General features: G+C 49.3%; 6 protein-coding genes across 6 annotated transcripts, besides 1 other annotated feature; 2 read left to right on the forward strand and 4 right to left on the reverse strand.

The window, feature by feature from the left end:
• Positions 1–393: 393 nt before the first annotated feature.
• On the reverse strand, positions 394–3,385 carry NFIA_082840 (U4/U6-U5 snRNP complex subunit PRP6; the record flags this gene model as incomplete). The annotated part of the gene is made up of 3 exons (XM_001260229.1): positions 394–540; positions 611–2,900; positions 3,006–3,385. 3 exons carry the CDS (start codon positions 3,383–3,385, stop codon positions 394–396), a joined length of 2,817 nt encoding a protein of 938 aa, XP_001260230.1.
• A 1,141-nt stretch (positions 3,386–4,526) lies between these two features.
• NFIA_082850 (GTPase-activating protein GYP1) lies at positions 4,527–6,811 on the reverse strand (the record flags this gene model as incomplete). The annotated part of the gene is made up of 5 exons (XM_001260230.1): positions 4,527–4,688; positions 4,744–4,836; positions 4,896–5,779; positions 5,836–6,373; positions 6,785–6,811. The coding sequence occupies 5 exons, from the start codon at positions 6,809–6,811 to the stop codon at positions 4,527–4,529; spliced, it is 1,704 nt and encodes a 567-aa protein (XP_001260231.1).
• A 690-nt stretch (positions 6,812–7,501) lies between these two features.
• NFIA_082860 (uncharacterized protein) lies at positions 7,502–7,891 on the forward strand (the record flags this gene model as incomplete). Its single annotated transcript, XM_001260231.1, has 2 exons — positions 7,502–7,545; positions 7,603–7,891. The coding sequence occupies 2 exons, from the start codon at positions 7,502–7,504 to the stop codon at positions 7,889–7,891; spliced, it is 333 nt and encodes a 110-aa protein (XP_001260232.1).
• A 1,336-nt stretch (positions 7,892–9,227) lies between these two features.
• On the forward strand, positions 9,228–10,848 carry NFIA_082870 (RNA-binding protein; the record flags this gene model as incomplete). Its single annotated transcript, XM_001260232.1, has 4 exons — positions 9,228–9,297; positions 9,365–9,528; positions 9,610–10,624; positions 10,709–10,848. The coding sequence occupies 4 exons, from the start codon at positions 9,228–9,230 to the stop codon at positions 10,846–10,848; spliced, it is 1,389 nt and encodes a 462-aa protein (XP_001260233.1).
• Positions 10,155–10,196: a microsatellite.
• Positions 10,849–11,790: 942 nt separating the features above from the next.
• On the reverse strand, positions 11,791–14,074 carry NFIA_082880 (transient receptor potential ion channel family protein; the record flags this gene model as incomplete). Its single annotated transcript, XM_001260233.1, has 3 exons — positions 11,791–12,110; positions 12,167–13,717; positions 13,774–14,074. The coding sequence occupies 3 exons, from the start codon at positions 14,072–14,074 to the stop codon at positions 11,791–11,793; spliced, it is 2,172 nt and encodes a 723-aa protein (XP_001260234.1).
• A 3,189-nt stretch (positions 14,075–17,263) lies between these two features.
• Positions 17,264–18,431, reverse strand: NFIA_082890 (telomere length and silencing 1 family protein; the record flags this gene model as incomplete). Its single annotated transcript, XM_001260234.1, has 3 exons — positions 17,264–17,508; positions 17,583–17,971; positions 18,031–18,431. The coding sequence occupies 3 exons, from the start codon at positions 18,429–18,431 to the stop codon at positions 17,264–17,266; spliced, it is 1,035 nt and encodes a 344-aa protein (XP_001260235.1).
• Between the last annotated feature and the right edge of the window lie 49 nt (positions 18,432–18,480).

Here is an 18,480-nt window from a genome sequence, read left to right on the forward strand (position 1 = left end):
GCGTCAAATTCCATCTTGGCCCTTTGTGATGAGAAGATATGAAGCTTTCCTAAGTGGGAATTGCTCTGTATGTCGTTCTCTGAGGCGACTTCCTCTTCACCTTGCTGTATATTACTAGAATTACTCTTGTGATAGTTTTCACATTGATCTATCTATTGATAATGGGTGGCCTTACATCGCAGTAGCACATCGCACTGGTTAACTGTATCGCTCATCAGATGTAATGCTGTCATTGCTTTATAAGATTAATGTGTAGATGTCTATCATTTCTGCTTCTAGAAAGCATTCTCATCAGTTATTCGAGCTTGCTATTCTCCACAACGCCAAATCCGTGATAGCATCAATGTCTCGGCTGAATAATGCGAATATAAAACCTGATAGTGTACATTTAATTTACTGTGTGAGACGGTCTGCAACCATCTTGAGAATCTCTTCTGTCGACTTGCGTGCGTTGGCTGGATCCTTGGCCACAGACTGCCAAACCTCACCATGTTTGGGCTCAGTTGAGACGCACTTGGCCACAACGTCCGCTCTTTTTTCCTGTACGAGGAGTCACGTTAGTCGCAAGACATGATTGCAATAAATCAGAAACGGACGAAGATGAACGAACCTCTGTACCATGCTGCAGCAGGAATTTGTAGTACCAAGCCCAGCCGTCGCCGTGATCGCTGTCCGAGACGATGGCTTTCTCGAACCACGTCATGGCTTTTTCCAGTCGACGCTCACCCCAAAATATACGAGCTACCGTGATGAACAGGATCGGATCGTTATCCACTTTCTTGATCGCCTCCAAACTACGGGCCTTCCGTTGCGCCCGAGGTTCGAGATGCCAGATACTCTCGCTCCATAGTAAACCGGAGGTCGGAACTTCCTGCAGAGCCTTGGCCATCAAGACCTTGGCCTGTCCGATATTATTTGCACGCCGTTCCACACGGACACTCTCTGTCCATAACTCAGCGCTCTTTGGGACGGCAAGGCGTGCCCTATCGAGAACTGAACGAGCCTTGACTACGGCACCGGACTTCTCTTCAAGTCTGGAGGCCAAGAGCCAAAGCGGCACTGACTTGGGACAAGCTCTGGTACCAGTACTGTAGGCCTCTCTGGCTTGTGGATATTTGTTCTGGTATTCGTAGATTTGCCCCTTCATCATCCAAAGTTTATCGGCCTTGGGATACAGCTGCAACCCCTGATTCACCAGATCAAGCGCCTCGTCAATGTTGCCCAGTTGCCGTTCAAAGGCGACACTCTTGATCCAAACACGGTCAGTGCCAGCTTCCCGTCGGGCCGTTGCGAGGAGTTCCCTAGCTTGATCTGTCTGGTCCGCGTCCGCTTCCAATTTGACAGCGGCGAGCCAGATGTCCTCATTGTTCGGATTCTGATTGAAAGCCCGCCCGAGCACCCGTCGAGCGTCGTCGATCTCGCCAGCTTGCCACTTCTCCTTCGCAAGCTGGAGCCACAGCTCTTCGCTTTGAGGGCATGCCTCCACTGCCTTCTCAAGGACTTGCCAGAGCGCCTCTTTGGAGCCATGGTTACGCTCCAGGTCGGCAGCTGCGAGCCAAATAGATCGACGGTTGACAAAGACACGCAATGCATAAGCATAAATTGCTCTTGCAGTCTCGTATTTGCCCCTGGCGATACTGCCCTTCGCATCGTCCATCCAGATATCCTTGCGGTCATCGTCTTCATCAAGCCCCCATCCGAGAGTTTCGCGGATGATTGCGCCACACGTGAGGATGGCTCCCTCTTCCTCGCACTTCTCAGCTTCCGCAATCCATTCCTCTCTCTTGAGCATGGCATTTTCCCTTGCCAGCGCTTGGACTGCCCTCTTCATCACATTGACCTTATCGAAAGTGCCCATTTGCTCCTGTAATCGTGCAGCCGCGATCCAAACTTCATGACTCGTAGGGACGGCCTTGCGAGCAGCATTCAGAACCTTTTGTGCATTTTCAGGAGTTTCTAGACGGGCAAGAGCAAGCCATAACTCAACAGACAAAGGGATCATTTCGACTGCCTTCGCCAGTAAAAGACGTGCATCGGCGGGATCTTCTTCCAGGTTCACGGCTTCTTTCCAGATGGTAACAGACTGGGGCACGTGGAGAATAGCTTGCCTAAGCACATTCTTTTTCGCGCGAGTGTCGGACTCCAGTCTCATGGCCTCAATCCAAAGTCTTGTGGAACGATCATTATTCTTGATCGCATTGGCTGCAATAACCTTGGCATTGTGGCCTTCGTTCAAACGAATATTTTCGAGCCACGCATCCTCGCTCTTCGGGCAGAGTTCGCAACCCTTGGCAATGATGTTCCTGGCGGCCACAATTCTTCCAGCAAGTTCTTCCAATCGCGCAAGTGCAATCCATCCAGGAGCGTGCTTAGGATTCGTTTTGGTTACAGATTCCAATAAGACACGCACTCGCTTGATGTCGCCAATCTCGACTTCGCCCGCTTTCAACTCCGACTGCGTCAGACTTGTGAGATATCCTTTCGGGTCGATGTTGGTCGCACTCCCGGAGGAGGAATCAGCAGTGGAACCCCGGGCGGCTTGATCAAGCCTGACCTTAAGCACCTTATCACGGGCAGCACTAATATCCGCAAAGTTCGTCATCGTGCCGTCCGCCTCGCCTCCACGTACATCCGTCTGGGTACCGTCGTCGGCTATGGTGGTTTCGAACTGAGTGGAGTCCCTTGCACTGGCAATAACGCTGTCTGGTACCGCATAGAAGCGCTGTCGTAGGTTCTGCTTAGCTCTTCGATTCTTCCCCGTGAGGTCTCCGACTTCCGGAAGATTGGCCCATTGCTCTTCTGAAACAGAGGCTAGTGAGCGCTTCAGGTCGGCGAACTGTTGTTGGATTTTCGGATTTTTGCGTTCATATTCTTCACGTTCTTGACGTTCTCGAGCTTCCCTATAGGTGGCGAAGGAATCAAGTCGGTCGTCTGTCCAAAACAACGGGGGGTAACCCGATGAACAACGCATCTCCAAGATACAGGAATGGGAGGCATGTACTAACCTTCTTGCTTTCCGGCGCTTATCCATCTTCTCGTCTACTTCTTTGTAAATTCGGTCCGCCTCGTCATCTTCTTGATCAAATTGCCCGTAGGCAAAAAGCCCAACCTCATTGTCCGGATCTTGGAAACGTTCATCCTCCTCTTCTTCCTCTTTCTCTTCTCGTCCACCCTTTTCGCGTCCCGCGCCATATGCGGTTGGGGGAGCTGCTCCGAGAAGTTGCGCTCTCTTTGCAAGAGCGGCCTGAATCTGTTCAGGTGTAGGACCCTCACGCGCAGGTCCTAGGTCAGAACGGGTGGTGAAGCCGGTCGCACCTCTACCTAAACCCGCGACATAATTTTCGGGCGCAGGCTGGTTCAGGAAATCCTTCCGACCTGAGGCCATCTCAACCGAAGCTCAACGATAAAGTAGCTAAGAGATGAAACAAACAGAAGGGCGATGTAAATTGTGATTTGAAGACGCAGAGCTTCGGGTGGCGATGCCAGCAACAAAGTATCTCCGTCCCGCTTATCTTATCAGGATCTCCGCATTTTGAGGTATTCACTGCCAAGATCAGCAGCAGAAGCACAGGCATACGAACAACAAGGAGGGACAGAATGAGACATAGAAAAAAAATTGAAATATTATAAGGGATTTGGATCATGACTCCTAAATCACGCTCAGAAGTTATGTACTAGGTTCCGAATCGATGTCTTGAATGTAATCGTCAGCATTGGAGAAGTGAGCCCTTATATGCTTCATCCCGTCTGTTTTCGAATGCGTGTGGAACTATTTACAATGCAGAAGCGGTTTCTATATCGAACTGTTCAAATCCGCATCAGGACTGGGCTCTGTGCCTTTAATTGTGCTCTAGGTCTTTCTGTGAAGCCCTTTTGCTATTTCAGCAAGTTCAACCCAATGTCTGGATGCAATCTAGTCGAACGACATACTAAACTCCATCGCAGGCCAATTCGGAGACGCGCCTGGCTCTTAAGAAGTCACTTCTCTGGGCTAAAACGGGGTCCCGTAAAAATCACATCGCTGAGCAAATGCTGTCCAAGGTTATGCATGGACGTAAGTGATGCTACTAGCACGAAAAGAAAGGCTCTCCGGAGAATTAAGCCAACGATCAGCTGGCAATAAGATGCGGATTTATCAAAGACGCGCAGCGTGAGGCAAGGCTCAAACTGTGGGATCGTTATAGTAAGTGTGAAAACTTATTAGATATTTCCAGATAGTTGACCGGTGCTCTCATAGAAACGCTCCACCAAATGAGCTTTGTCGAAGGTGAGATATGTTGGATAGGGTTGTTGATGCTTTGAGAGGATGGCAAGCGGCGAGACGACTATATGCGGCCCTGCAGATAGACCTGGGAATAAGACAGCCAAGTGGGTGAGTCTCGTCTGGGATGCGAACACCGGAAGGGACTTGTCCGCTGCAGGTGAGCCCCGATCTCGGCGAGGATGAGGGGTAAGGCGTGTTTCCAGCGACGGAGGGGCATTCTATTCGAGGCATGGTTGACGGCGGAATTGAATGATATATGCTGTCATTGCAGGCCGTTCTCAGGAGATCGATCGCCAGCAGGGCGTAGATGCGCACGGGAGTCCTGGAACAAACTCTGCCAGATAAAGGCTTCACTGAGTAGGAGTTCAATGTCCTTTTCAGTCCAGTCCCTTGTTGGAAGTGCCTGTAAGAACATCATGATTTCCTGCGCACAATTAGATCTCGACGGAATTCTAGATGTGAGTGATATCAGAACCTACCTGAAAGTCCATTTTGATCAACTGGTCTGACCACTTGACGAGAAACGCTGCGCAAACATATACGTGGAAGCGCGAGAAGCCCTGCTCCTCAGCCTGACAATGAGTTAATATGATTCCGATGCTATGAGCGCCGCTCGGGCTATCGAACATACCATGTAGGTGTCCCACATCCGTATGGTGTTCTGGACACTCATCTCCCGCATCAGCAAGCAGTTCATCCATCGGAAACTGAATTGCATGAATTCGACTCCTTCGTTTTCAAGATGTTTGGCGAGCGTAGAATCGATACGCATGGTCAGGTCGCGCAAAGCTCTCACTTGCCTGTGAATCCCCGGTTGAGCATATATATAATTATCCTGAATTCCATCAAGAAGTTTCGTGAGGCACCAGAATGAATCCGCCTCCACAGCATCGAGCACACTCCGCGGCAATTGGCCTGGATCCATGTCTTCTTCCACATTGAGATCCGTCATGTACATGCCGAGAAAAACCTGCCAAAATGGAGTGACAAGGTCATTGATTCCTTGTACATAACCGCTGGCAGGATGTCGGATGGCCCAGACATAGAGGATTCGCTCCAAGGAGCGTTGTGTAGCTTCATAGCCGTAGAGTTGAATATGAGGGCTGGTGCGAGGAACGTCAATACTAATTTGATGCCATATCGCTTCATCCAGGCCTCTGCCGCGACCTGTGGAGGAAGCTGGTGGATTGCCGGGAGACGGGGTAGTGCTGCGTTCGAAAGCCTGTCGGACTCCGTCGAGATATTCCTTGCGCTTTCTCTCTAGTGTAGAAACCCGCCGTTCACTGTTCGTCGGAAGATAGCCGAGCAGGATTTGCCAAGTCATGGCGCGAACTTCCGCAGGGATGCCAGACCATGCCAGATTTCTCAACTCTGATAAGGAAACGGTGCTAGTCTGAAGTAGACGTTTGAATTTGTTGATTCTTGAGATTCTGCTCGAGTATATTTCCACCTCCTTTGGCGACCCATTCTTCGGCGGCGGTGCATGATCAATCAGATTTAAAGCGTTCGCAGGATCTAAAGCAGCGACAATCAGCATCTGATCGAAAGTTGCTTCTAGGGGGGCTAAGTACCTCTTAGGATGTCTTTGTATTGGGGCCGTAGGATTTTACCCTCACTCTTTCTCGTCGTTGGATACATAGACACTCCGCGCTCCTCGGCGATATCCGAACTGTTTGCACGTTGTCTACTGTTCGCCAAGTTGACTCCCAACGTTGAACTGTTGGCACGCACAGCGCTACCCAAATCAGATGTTTTGAGCTGAGATTTCATGGCATTTTTGGTCTGTTTTTTCCGCATACTCGCAATGCTGGGAAGACCAAATTCGTCCTCATCATCGTCGTAAACAATATCCTCCTCATCACCCTCGTCAGTATTGTCACTCGCCCCATCTGCCGAGTCGGGGTACCATAAGTCGACTCCTCGATTCACAAGGCCAGAGTATGAGGTACGGGGAGACGTGACCCATGTCCCTGATCGATGAGAAGATGGGGAGACATGCTGCGATTGGGTAGATGACGACTTTGGAGGTGTACGAGGTCGCGCTTGCTGCTGTGGTATGCCTCTGCAAAGATCGCTCTTGGTCAGTTCATAGGCTGAGGACAGACCAGACTAGAGATGACAAACTTTAAGATATTCGCGTGAGAGTATGAAGCGCCAACGATCGTGGTTGGGGTAGATGAAGGTCCTTGAGGTTGAGACACTGATCTGCCTTTCCAGAAGGGAGAGCCAGCCCGTCTTCGAGGAAGGTCAGCAATTGCGCAAAAACTACAGGAAACAAGTGAAAGAGCACATATTAATGCTCAACGTGATGGAGGTAACCTCTGTTAAGAAATGAGTCTGGGAACGTACTCGGAACGATCTGCATGAGGCAAACGAGGAGATATATCAGCCACTGAATTCGGAATTATGAGACATGGAGAACTATTGAGGTACGAACCAACCTGGACCATCTCCTGTTTACAATCAGTTCTCGATCAGCCTCGGGCGACAATAACGACTGTGCTGAGAGACATTGCATACCTGCTGCTGACCCTTCCTAGCAGCCATCGTCATGAACTGTCTGGGAAGAGGAATTGATTCGATGAATGGGGATCCAAAATGTCATCGGAAGCAGTTTGTACGGCGTCGGGAGAAAGTGTGGGGGAAAAGGGAACAGTTGATGCGGCAATGCTCTGGGGTGCTGGAATAGTCGACTGTGTTCACCGAATTCAATGGCAATTGTGGGCGCAGACTGGTTTGATGACGATTATTATTATTCAAAAGGCCATTATGGTATTATTAGAGAAGAGAGATGTATATATTGGTCTCCGGCAGTTGTAAGAGGGAGAGAGTTTCGTACAGGATACTACTACCACTAATGCTGACGCGAGCTTTAGCGGTCGCTTGTCTCTGTCTCCTCCCTCTTGACCTCTTCCTCTCTTCCCTCCTTCATCATCACTGTCAACCAACTCAACCGCTCTCCAATATCTTCCCTTCCACTTCGCTATCGACTGATTTCCCCTTCTTCCTTATTTTTTCTTTTCCTTCCCTTCTCATTCATTATCAAACGTAACGACTATTCGTCGCACTTTATCTAGTCCCAGCTCGTATTCATTTGACTTACGTCTCGAGACACTCAGATCAGCTTCACTAACAAAATCTTTGCTTCCATACTCACGCAAATATATTCTCAAACAGACAGCTTGTTAGCTTTTCTCTTTCCGAGGCTTTCTTCTCATTTTGTAACATACATTCAATATGGCTGAGCCAGGGGATGTAGAGGAAGATCTCTTTGCTGATCTGTAAGACTCTTGTTCGCACATGATTTTCGAGGCGTTTTCTGACTCCCTTCTTCCTAGGTATGACGCGGATGAGAATACGAACCAGACGTCTTCAGCTCCCAAGATTTCCGACTCCACAGTGTCGCCCGCGCCTGCCCAAGCAACGACTTCCCCTGCGACACAGACTGCAGAGAATTTCAAGTCAGAGCCAGAAGACGGTCATACCGCGGATTCCTACGCGTATTCGTATGAAGGACATCAAAGAAATGGCTCGGGCATGTATGATACGAATCATACCACCAATGTTACTGCCGCTCCCACGACCGAACAAGAGCCTCAGGGCACCGGAATCAAGGAAGATGGGTAAGTTAGTTCTCTGTATTTCACGTTGTACAATCTTGGATTTTCCCCCTTTATTTTCCCCTCTATTGTTCTACACCATTGCGTCGAAGACCAGACGTATCGTCTACTGGAGCAAGTGAGTGAGCACAGTGAGCACATTCAGGGCTCGCAGTTGCCCGGCCGTTCTGGGTGCATTCGCTCTCACAACGACTCGCGTCGCACTAGGCTGTCACGCACTAGTACTAGTCGCTGCGCAAGATACTTTTCCATTCAATGGGTTGGATCAGGCGATCCTGTGGGGTAGGAGACGCTTATCAAACTGTGTCGGCGTGGTGAGAGAGACGAACGATGACAATTCTCTGAACTTTATCGGATTAGCCTCAAACTTGGCGGTTCTCATCTGTCGGAAGGGGACGAAGCAACCAGTCGTCTCTGGGCAGAGACAAAGATATCATTCGGTTGCGTCAGATTTAGCTATAAAGGGCGGTCTGATGAGTTCATGGTTATCTCCGAGACCAGGCTCGAGGGAGATATGTATGGTCGAGTCAACATCGACATGAAGTTTACAGTGAGAAAGATATCACACACACACTACGAGACCTTGTTGCGAGCGACTACTAGTACAGACGCTATCAGATAGCTTCTTGTCGATATATCTTGATAGAGCAGAGCAAGGAATAGAGGCCTTGGCTGTCTGGTGGATCACTATCGAACAGTTTTACTACCTAGCTTCGACCCTATTAGACAGACAGTCGGAGGGTCATTGGTCAGACAGAAAAAAGAAGAGATTCAGTTGTCTATATTCCGCCTCTCGCGCTTCAATCCGTGGTCGTTCTATCACCATCACGACTCATGCCACTCGGCCTTGGAGCATATTCCTTTTGCTCTACTCCCGCTGGATTATCCGTAAACCAGTGGATGTCGATGACTAGAGATGCCTGCTTTTCACCCTGAGCAGTTCTGTCCAACGACTGTCACAGTCAATGTATGCATGTCATGAACCATTCCCGAGCTGGCTGTGAGACAAGCCTGCGCACTTGTTCGCGTTACCGGACGACACCAGTACAATGCAACCCGCTTGCTGTTGCTACTCATTTTCGGATTCCTGCATATATTCAATCACATAGCTACTGGTGCTCAAGGGAGCGCTACGGTATCTGCGTTAGAATATCAAGGATAGCAGCACCGTGCACTGCGTTTGCAGACAATAACAATGCCAGTCGGCCTACCATCAAACGAGTCCTTGATCACGATTGTTCTGGGATCCTGTCCTGATTTGTTTTACTGGGTCTTCGTTTCTCGCGCTCATTTGTTTATTTGAATTCATCGGCTTTGACAGTGCTTTGTTTCGGGTTAGATGGATGCATTTACTGACGATCTGGTTGATTAGGAAGATGTTCATTGGTGGTTTGAACTGGGAGACAACAGACCGTACGTGGAGTCTTAATATCATTGCAGCTTACTCAAGTCTCTTACAGCAGTCTGACATAACGAATAGAGTCTCTGAAGGACTACTTCTCCCAGTTTGGTGAGGTCCAAGAGTGTACTGTCATGCGGGACAGCGCTACTGGTCGCTCTAGGGGCTTCGGCTTCTTGACCTTCAAGGATCCAAAGACTGTCAACACAGTGATGGTCAAAGAGCACTACCTGGATGGGAAAATTGTAAGACGCATATTCTGTCTATTCTGTCGCATGCACCAAAAGTGATCAAAGCGGATCGGCCGTATGCTAACGCACTGGCAGATTGACCCTAAGCGTGCAATTCCCCGTGACGAACAGGAGAAGACGAGTAAGATTTTTGTTGGTGGTGTGAGCCAAGAGGCAACGGAGCAGGAGTTCAAGGAGTTCTTTACGCAATTCGGCCGTGTTATTGATGCTACCCTGATGATCGACAAAGACACCGGACGTCCTCGCGGGTTCGGGTTTGTGACGTTCGACAGTGAAGCTGCTGTCGAGGCTGCTCTGTCCCGTCCTTTGGCCATATGTGGGAAGCCGATCGAAGTCAAGAAGGCTCAGCCAAGAGGCAATTTACGCGACGAGGAAGATCGCAGGAACCGTCGCGGCAGAGATTTCCGCGATGGAGGTCATGGTGGCGTCGATGGGTCTCAGCAGCAACAGGGAATGCAAGGGCAGGCGGGTATGCCTGCAGGTTTGACACCACAGATGATGGCACAGTATTGGCAACGTATGCAGCAATACTTCGCCTTGATGCAGCAGCAGATGGCGGTCGCCGCCGCTCAGGGGCAAGGAATGGGAGCCATGGGGATGGGAGCAATGAACCCAGCCATGATGCAGCAGATGCAACAGATGCAGAAAATGCAGCAGATGCAGATGGCCAACAACCAGCAACAGCAACCGCAGCAGCAGGGCAGCTTGAGCCCTCCCTCGCAAAGCCCGACCCCGCAGATGCAGAACATGATGAACCCTGCAATGATGCAACAGATGCAAAACCAGGTTCAAGGAAACAACATGGGAGCTATGCAGGGCCAGATGGGCAACAACGCTGGGAACATGAACATGGGCGCAAACTACCAGGGCGCTCGGGGCGGACCAGGCTATAATGCTCAAGAGCAGCTCGCATTCGAGCAACAGAAATACGAGCAGCAGCAGCAACAACGCCGGGTCATGGAGTCCCGGGCATTCTCGCCATACCAACAGGGCGGTCCGACATCGTGGGAGGGCATGTACGATGAGGTCCCCCAGCCCAATATCCCCACTGGTCCTCAAGGCATGAGCCGAGCAGGCAGCATTGGACGCGGTACGTATTCTTTTGTCTCGTTACATGCATTACTCCCATCAACGAACGTTTGTATTGTTACATATAGCTAACTTCAAGCTTCAGGAACAACACCACAGCCGACTCCGAGCGCCGCGCCTGCCAACGCCCCAACTGGCCCTAAAAATGCTGGAAAGCCCGGTGCGAACTATCGTGGCGGAGGTCGCGGAGGCCATCGGGGTTTCCATCCTTACTCTCGTGGATAGGATTGGAGCTCGGGATCATTGTCGATTCTTACTTGCCCTCTCGCCTTCTTTTTTGTTTCATCTCTGATATCTGCTTCTTTTTCCGTTTGTTTTGTATTTTCCTGTGTTCGCCTAAACGCAGGTTTGATCCGATCAAGGATATTTGCTCGGTTTCTCCTCCGATCGGCGTACCGCAGAGTGAAAATCTGTTTTGATTTCGTGCTCTTCATCTCTCCCGACGGAGAACACGAGTCTCTGGTCGATTTAGTGACAGCCTTTCCCGCGGAATCCCAGTCATCGTCTGCTTTTCGACCTCATAGCAAACAAGGGTGATTGCAAAAGGGACAAAACGAGAGGACGGTGTTTCTGCATGTTATTTAGAGGCATTACAGTCAGTGTTCATGATTGGTCTCCGTTTCTACTTCAGATGTATTCTAAAAGGCCATTGAGCCCAAACTGCGCTATATGCTTTTGTACGCTGGTCTCGCCGTATCTCGATAACTGCAATGTGAGGGACTCTGGAACATACAATAAATAGGGTGGATATATACATAAAGGCACATACCAGGGGATGTGTTTCTATTCGAGACATACAACTTTTGATCTTCCAGATCGCTGCCTCTAGACAAAAAGTATAGCCAAAAATAAATCACAAGAAGCAAGAATGATAATTAAGGCAATACTGCGGGCTGGCTATGATGAGACAAATGATTGGCACAGGCGAAGGATAGGTATGGATAGGCAGCAAGAATGGCAGAAGATGGTTGCATTGTTACCGTCCATATGCTCCAAATGCGCTAAGATTCATGGCGAAGAAGCAAGGAGAAGGGCAGAAAGAAATTCTGGAAAAATGTGCTGTCTATGCTCCAACAGAAGGCTTTGAAGGGAAGTCAAAGTAACATGAGGTAATATGAACAAATATTCAAACAATGTGGTATCATAAATCCGATCAGATTTGGAAATCTAGTAAGCAAAGCCATAACCCGGGGTAGTGGCATGGTGTCGCTCAGGGGAGCCACGGCTGTCCCTGCTTCGATGACTTTCACGGCTCAAGCTTCGGCCATGTTGATCATCCAGATGGTAGGCAGGCTCTACCAGACGATCTGTGCTGCCCATCCGGCCGTGTTGTGGCTGCGGAACTTGATGATCCCTATAGGGTTCGTAAGGGCCGGTGAAATTGAACTTGCTCATCTCTGCATAGTCTTTCCGAGGCGGGTTATCCATGAGAAGGGATTCTCGAGCGTCCAGAGGAGTAAGATCGTCCATATCACGGTTGAGTTTTTCTAACGACACGTCAGCTATCCGTCGAGAGTAAACGAATTGCGTACGATGAACTTACCAGCTTCTCTTTGCCGCTTAGCATGAGGGTTCTCACGGACACATATGATGATGGCATTGACAGCAATGAGAATCGCCAGAATGCCGGTAAGGCCAGACTGCACTGCGATGAGGACGATACCGGTTACGGTCTTGGTCGTCTGCGAAAGGCCAAGCTCCTCAACAAATACCAGGACACAAACAACCGACAAGACACGAACGACTTGAATCGTTATATTGATCCACTGGGAGGACTTGGCAACATATGGGCGATTCCACAGCAGGAGACCCAGCATAAGAGCTTCGACTATCAGCTGACCTGCAGACTGAACAAGACCATGGCCATTCGCCCCGGCAATGACACAGCCTTTGGCGAACATGTAGACAATGGCGGGGACGAAAAGCCACCAGTAGTCTTTTTTGTAACTGTCGTAAAAGAGGCTGTACTTGCGCCAGGTCTCTCTGTCCTCGTACAGTGCCGACGTATCACCTTCGGTCTTTTTGTATTTTCGGGCCAGATGCATAATACGGAGTCCGAAAAACAATAGCACACCGGTGAAGACGGCAAGCGTGACGGCTGCAAGCACCTTTGCAGCCCACGAGTCCCCGGTAGTCAGTTGATAGATGCAATACAGCACCCACATGCCGTACAAGATGAGGATCAAGTTGGTAATTGTTCTAGCCAGAAGACCCCAATAATCTTTGCGGAAGTCTTTGAGCTTGTCCGGGAACGATCCGTAGAGAGCCCATAGTTCAAGGATGACTTTTAGAAGCAGGATACCCACAGCGATGGCGGCGACGACGATGGCAAAAATCAACAGGACTGTCATGAATGTGTTCGCTTGGGGAATCGTGAGTTGCTCCGCGTAGGCCTCGATGCCAGAAACGGCCTTGTGGAAGGCACTCTCATCGCCCTCAGTCGAATTGCTCGACGTGGTGTCGCTACTGAAAGAACCTGAGAGATCCCTGGTTGCCAGATCGACAGCGCCCACTATCAGATTCAGTCCGCGCTTGACTTTCGAGGTTGTATTCGCCGAGGCACCGTCCGAGTACGTCAAAGTAGCATTGCGAAGAAACTCATAGCTATTTTGAGTGAGATTGCCACCGGTGGCTGCTCTGAAGTTGTCGATGGCCGTTTGCATGTCACCCCACGGAATCAAGCCGGTACTGAAGGCGAAGTTCTTGGTGAAGCTGCGATAGATGGGCGGATAGCTGACACTGAGCATGCCATTGGTAGCCATGCTATGAAACCAACCCATCACGTCGCCGAAACTGGGACTAGACGAAGCCGCTCCCGGGTGGCCAGCCGTGCCCAGGGCAGACAGTCCGCTCAAAGCCAGTGCAGCGCCTGCCACGCCTGCCGCGGCATAGGTGACACTGTGAACTTGCATGGTCTTGCCGTTGGACAGCCCAGACTGAATACAAGCAACCTCCGTCCCATCGTCCTTGGACTTCAGTTCAATTTTGGCGAGACCGTCCAGATCGGGGATCTGGAAGGCAATTGAAGGGATCTGGCTGGCGTACTCTTCCGGGATCTGTTGCGTTCCATTGGCTTTAAATGTGCCTGCGGGGACTGTGCATATATTAGTGGATACTGATTAATGGCCTCCGCAGAAGGATGATACGTACCAGGACAGAGTTGCGCGACGTAGTTCTCGGAGCTGCAAGGATCGAAATCCTTCGAATAGACTTGGTTGCCATATGCAGTCACTGTCAATGATGCAGTAACATTTTGTACTCTCTTGCTTGTCCCGTCAATTTTGAAAACGACCTCTCTCGTGGAACGAGTGTAGGTTACTGATAGCTCCCTGACTTCAACGTCGGAGCTGGTTAAACAAGTCGATACCTCGTTAGTACTGATGGTGTCTGTTGCGAGAGTCCGAGCGACCAAGAAGCTCGATGCGAGCAGTGGAAAGTAGAGGATCCGCATCTTCGAGATTTGATAGTCGTGAGTCTCCAGTCGTTCAAATGGGCTATAAGAACATCAATGTGACGTGGGTTCAACGCTTCGAGACGGATGATCTTTTGCAACCAAAACGATCGATGGGTATTAGTCCGATCCGCGCGGGACTGGAGGTAAAAGAGAAAGGACGTATAGCTCTGCTAATGCCGAAACGATTGAGCTGCAACTGCGCTAGTCGGTCGAAATTCAGAGCATACAACAGGGTCAACCTGTCTCGAATGGTTTATCTCAATACACACAAGTGCTGTGCTAAATGGTGCCGGCAATGAATGTCACTGACGAATGCAGAAAGAGAGTTCACCAAGGAGCGACATGTAAGTTGGTGATTCCTTTAGAAGATTAGAAAGTCCCCATGCCCCTCTGACAAGCAGTGAGTTCTCCCGCACTCTACGCTTGGAATCACTCTTTCTCTCTTTGTTCCTCAAGGCCAGTTGGGACAAACAAAGAGAGAAAAGTGGACTCGGCAGAAGTCGAGAAATGCGAAACGAAATACGAGAGAGAGAAGGACAGGTCAATGGGCAATAGGAGACGACAATACTCAGGAGACACGGAGGAAAGAAAGAAAATTCAAAAGCGAGAGTGTATTTGTGTGGGTGTCGGGTATGAGTGGGAGAGAGTTTCTGATTATTGATTGTCGCTGAGCAATAACACGACTACTGCCTAAAGGTTGGCATGCAGAACGAATGTCCAACAAGAACAGGCAAGTAAAGAAAGAGAGTGAAGTGTCCAAGACAGGAGAACAAGAGCTCTATTAGCAAAGCTTCGAGATGGGGCTAGACAGCTTCATGGGCCACCAGAGAGAGAAAAGATTAGACTTGGGGACGGGATGTACAGAGCAGTACGGAGTACTCCGTTCAAGCCTATGGGTTATTCCAGAACAATACTAAACTGGTACTCTTCGTAGGTAGTCTAATTATATTCATTATTACCACTTGGAGAGTATTCACTGCCAAAATTATCTACCCATACGACCCATAAGGACCAGATCTTTCCACCTACCATTGATTGACAGACAGAATAGTATTCCATCTTTCCATTGGGCGTCTACAGCTACGACGTATCAGTGTGGCCAGTTAGAGGGTATAAGTGTTACCGTATCTGCTATTTATTGGCTTGGGTGGGTTTTATTTGCTGTGGGAGGACGCAGATATGGGCCTGTAAGATACCAGGGAGGTCATCGGCTGGTTCGAGGCTCTGACACTCTGCCCCTGAGTGTTTCATAGTGCGTTGTACAGTCACTGTTCATTGGTTTAATGTCTTCTTTTGATGTGGGTCGTTATTCCTGAATGACGCCACTTGGAGCTATTCTTCTTAGTCTAGACTCTAGTCTAGGCAGGTACAGAGTTGGATATTTACAGGCGTCTGACTGCTATTTTAATCCCAGGATCAGTACGGAGTAAGGTGCTACCTCATAATCAATAATAACGGTACTGGACCAAGGGACGGGATTCCCCTCTGCTAAGGTTAAATAGGTAACCATGGATTGTCATCATCAGGTAGGTAGGTACTTATGTAACTTAGCTGCTGTCAATCGATGGACGATATGATGGTCCTACTAGGCTTATTAACCTTGCTTAAGAGTCAGGTACCGTTCGGTATCCAAGGCAAGCATCACTATTCTGTACTGATAGTTGCAAAAATAGTCGTCTACTCCGTAACCGATAATTTTTTTTCTGGGCTAAACCACTCCACTGCAAGTCCGCCACGCCACAGGCGACTGAGTACGTAGTGTCATACCTAGACCATAGGACAGCAGTAGCGCCGCTGCTATGCAAATTACCGTACATACTGCAGTACTACCTACTTTAGGACTTCGTCCTTACCCGTGGCACAATGAGGATCACTCTTTACCAGACGAAGAATCAATGGTCAATTTCCCCTCTAGAAACCCCAAAAATCCCAGAATTTCACCACAGCGGTAGTCAATTCTTCGGACTCCAATCCAAATCAGGTAAGAATCTGCATGACCTATATAAAGTCGAGCAGCACGTGTCATGATGCGCAGATTCGTCCAGAAACCAAAACCCACCTCAGAGAGCTGAAATCAAAGTTCTTCTACCTTTAGATTTATGGTCTGGTGGTTGCGACCTGCGAACCAGGCGGGAGATGATTATATATATGACTCTACTAAGTATGAGACAGATATGCCCCTATGTAAGACCTCCCCAAGGCCATGGGTCATTGAGATTGCGGCAGAGAAATGGAGTACCTCAGCTTTTAATAAGAGTGGACACTTACGGGATCTTTCAAGTCCTCTCATCTTTTATCCTGTAACTATCCATTGGCAAATCGAACATAGGCATAACTCACAATCAATGTCCTTCGCCTCCTTTGACAATTGACAATACCAGATGTGCCTTCTACCTGCTCTTATGTCTTCCCAGTCCGTCCGCGTCTTGCTTCCTATGCGCACTGTTCATCCTATAAATCAGGGTGTTGCCCTTCCAGTTGAGTAATGAACGGAAGTGACGTAGTTGGCACTATACGAGCCCAGTACTCCCCTGGAATGATTTCTCGTGCTCGATTCACAAATATTATGCTAAACCATAGATAGCTTCTCTTATAGAGCGATACGACCTTTCTCCGCCACTGGCCGTGCATAAGTATATGTCAACATTGACGCTAGTCTGCTGGTGGAAAGAACCGATTAAATTCGACGCCCTATAGGGGGCCGAAGTGAGAGAAGGAAACGGAAAAGAACAAAGAAAGTAAATTATGAAGCACCCCACTTCACTCAATTTGAGACTTGACGGTTGATTGTTGACCCCGTCTGAGTGGTCCTGGTGGCTGAAGCACAAGGAATGTTGGGCTGGATCAGCGAAACATGTGAATTGTCGACGGTGTGAAGACTTGGTACTAAGTAGAGAAGTATTGCAAGTGAGCTTCCCATTCCATCAATCACTTCTCCACGACAAACGCAGATTTTGCAGGCCGACGAATGCAACTACCTCATCTCAGCCCATGGAAAAGATAAAAAGCATGTCGCGGAATATGACATTCGGCCGTCTCCTGGCTATGGTAAGTGGTCCACCTTGGGACCACAGATAACACGAGGCACTTCCCATGTAGAGTCTTCGATATTCCCATGCATTGTATGATTGCACAGAGAATGGGAAGTGTTACGTTCCTACCAAAGGACAGCAATAACGAAAAATATCACTTTCGACCGGCTGATTTCTCTTGTCTCTCACGCATAGCAGCTCTTGCACTCCGGCTACCGCCCAATTTAGGACCTCTTGGGACCTCGGGCTTCGCTGCAGCCTTTGTATTCTTCGTTCGTGTCACGCGGCGACGGGACTGAATGGCATCGAGGAACTCTCTTCGAAATTGCTCCGCCACCCTGTCATCAGCCGCCTGATCGTCTAGCAGGGCTTCCTCTTCAGGTTCGTCATAAACATCCACTAAAATGAATGAGCACATTAGCAACGGGCCGCCAACCCGCAGAGACTTTGAAGTTCGAGTACATAAGACATACATTTGCTTTCACGCAGGACCTCTTCCACCAGCCTGTCCCTCTCGATATCCTCGCTGTTTCGCCGTTTCCGATTGCGCCACGGCCTGCCATCCTTCCCTGACGCAGCGATACTGGAAGTAGAGTCTTCGTTGGCTGGCGATACATCACGATCATCTCCGACAAGTCTTCTCGTCGCAGCTTCTGTCCGAGCGATGTTCTGTAGTTTTGCTTCTTGCCCAAGATCAATCTCGTGCAGTTTACCCAGAGATGCTGGCTCGCGCTGCAAAGCCACAGTTGTCGAAAGACCATCGGAGCTTGCCTGGCTGGTTGTAGAAATGTTCGAGTCAGTAGTATTGGCGGGCATCTGCTGTCTGTGTCGTTTAGCCATTTCGGTCTCTATATAAGCCATCCTTATCTTGTTAGTCTCTATCACAGGCAGCAAACGGTAAAAGAATATGCGGAATCGTACATATGCTTGTCAACATCGACTGTTTGGCCGGTGTATGCAGTAAACCGATCGCACATAGCTCGTATCTTCTCATTCTCGAGATCTTCAGCTGTTACTGTCGTCACCGCAGCTTGATTGCCTGTTTTATCCGTCCTCTGTCGAGAGGTGTTGGAGAATTCAATGCCACCTTTGCGAGCTCGCTGAATACGTCGTAAACGGGCAAGATCTGTCGACGAAACTGTATCGTTTGACTGCGAAGGAGGGTGAGATGCGGATGAATCGTTATCATGAATGCTGTTCGCATTTGCGACGTGCGCTTCTTCTTGTGAATCCTCAGGCTCGAACTCCCGGCGTCGCAAGAACTTCCTTCTCTTGACCGGCCGAAACATCGCTTCAGTATTCGGACTGACGTCTGTATCCATGCTGCCCAGATAATAGTGTGTGTGTGTGTAACCGAGTATAAAACGGTTA

The sequence above is a fragment of the Aspergillus fischeri genome, genomic scaffold, assembly GCF_000149645.3.
Source record: "Aspergillus fischeri NRRL 181 1099437636264 genomic scaffold, whole genome shotgun sequence".
NCBI classification, from domain to species: domain Eukaryota; kingdom Fungi; phylum Ascomycota; class Eurotiomycetes; order Eurotiales; family Aspergillaceae; genus Aspergillus; species Aspergillus fischeri.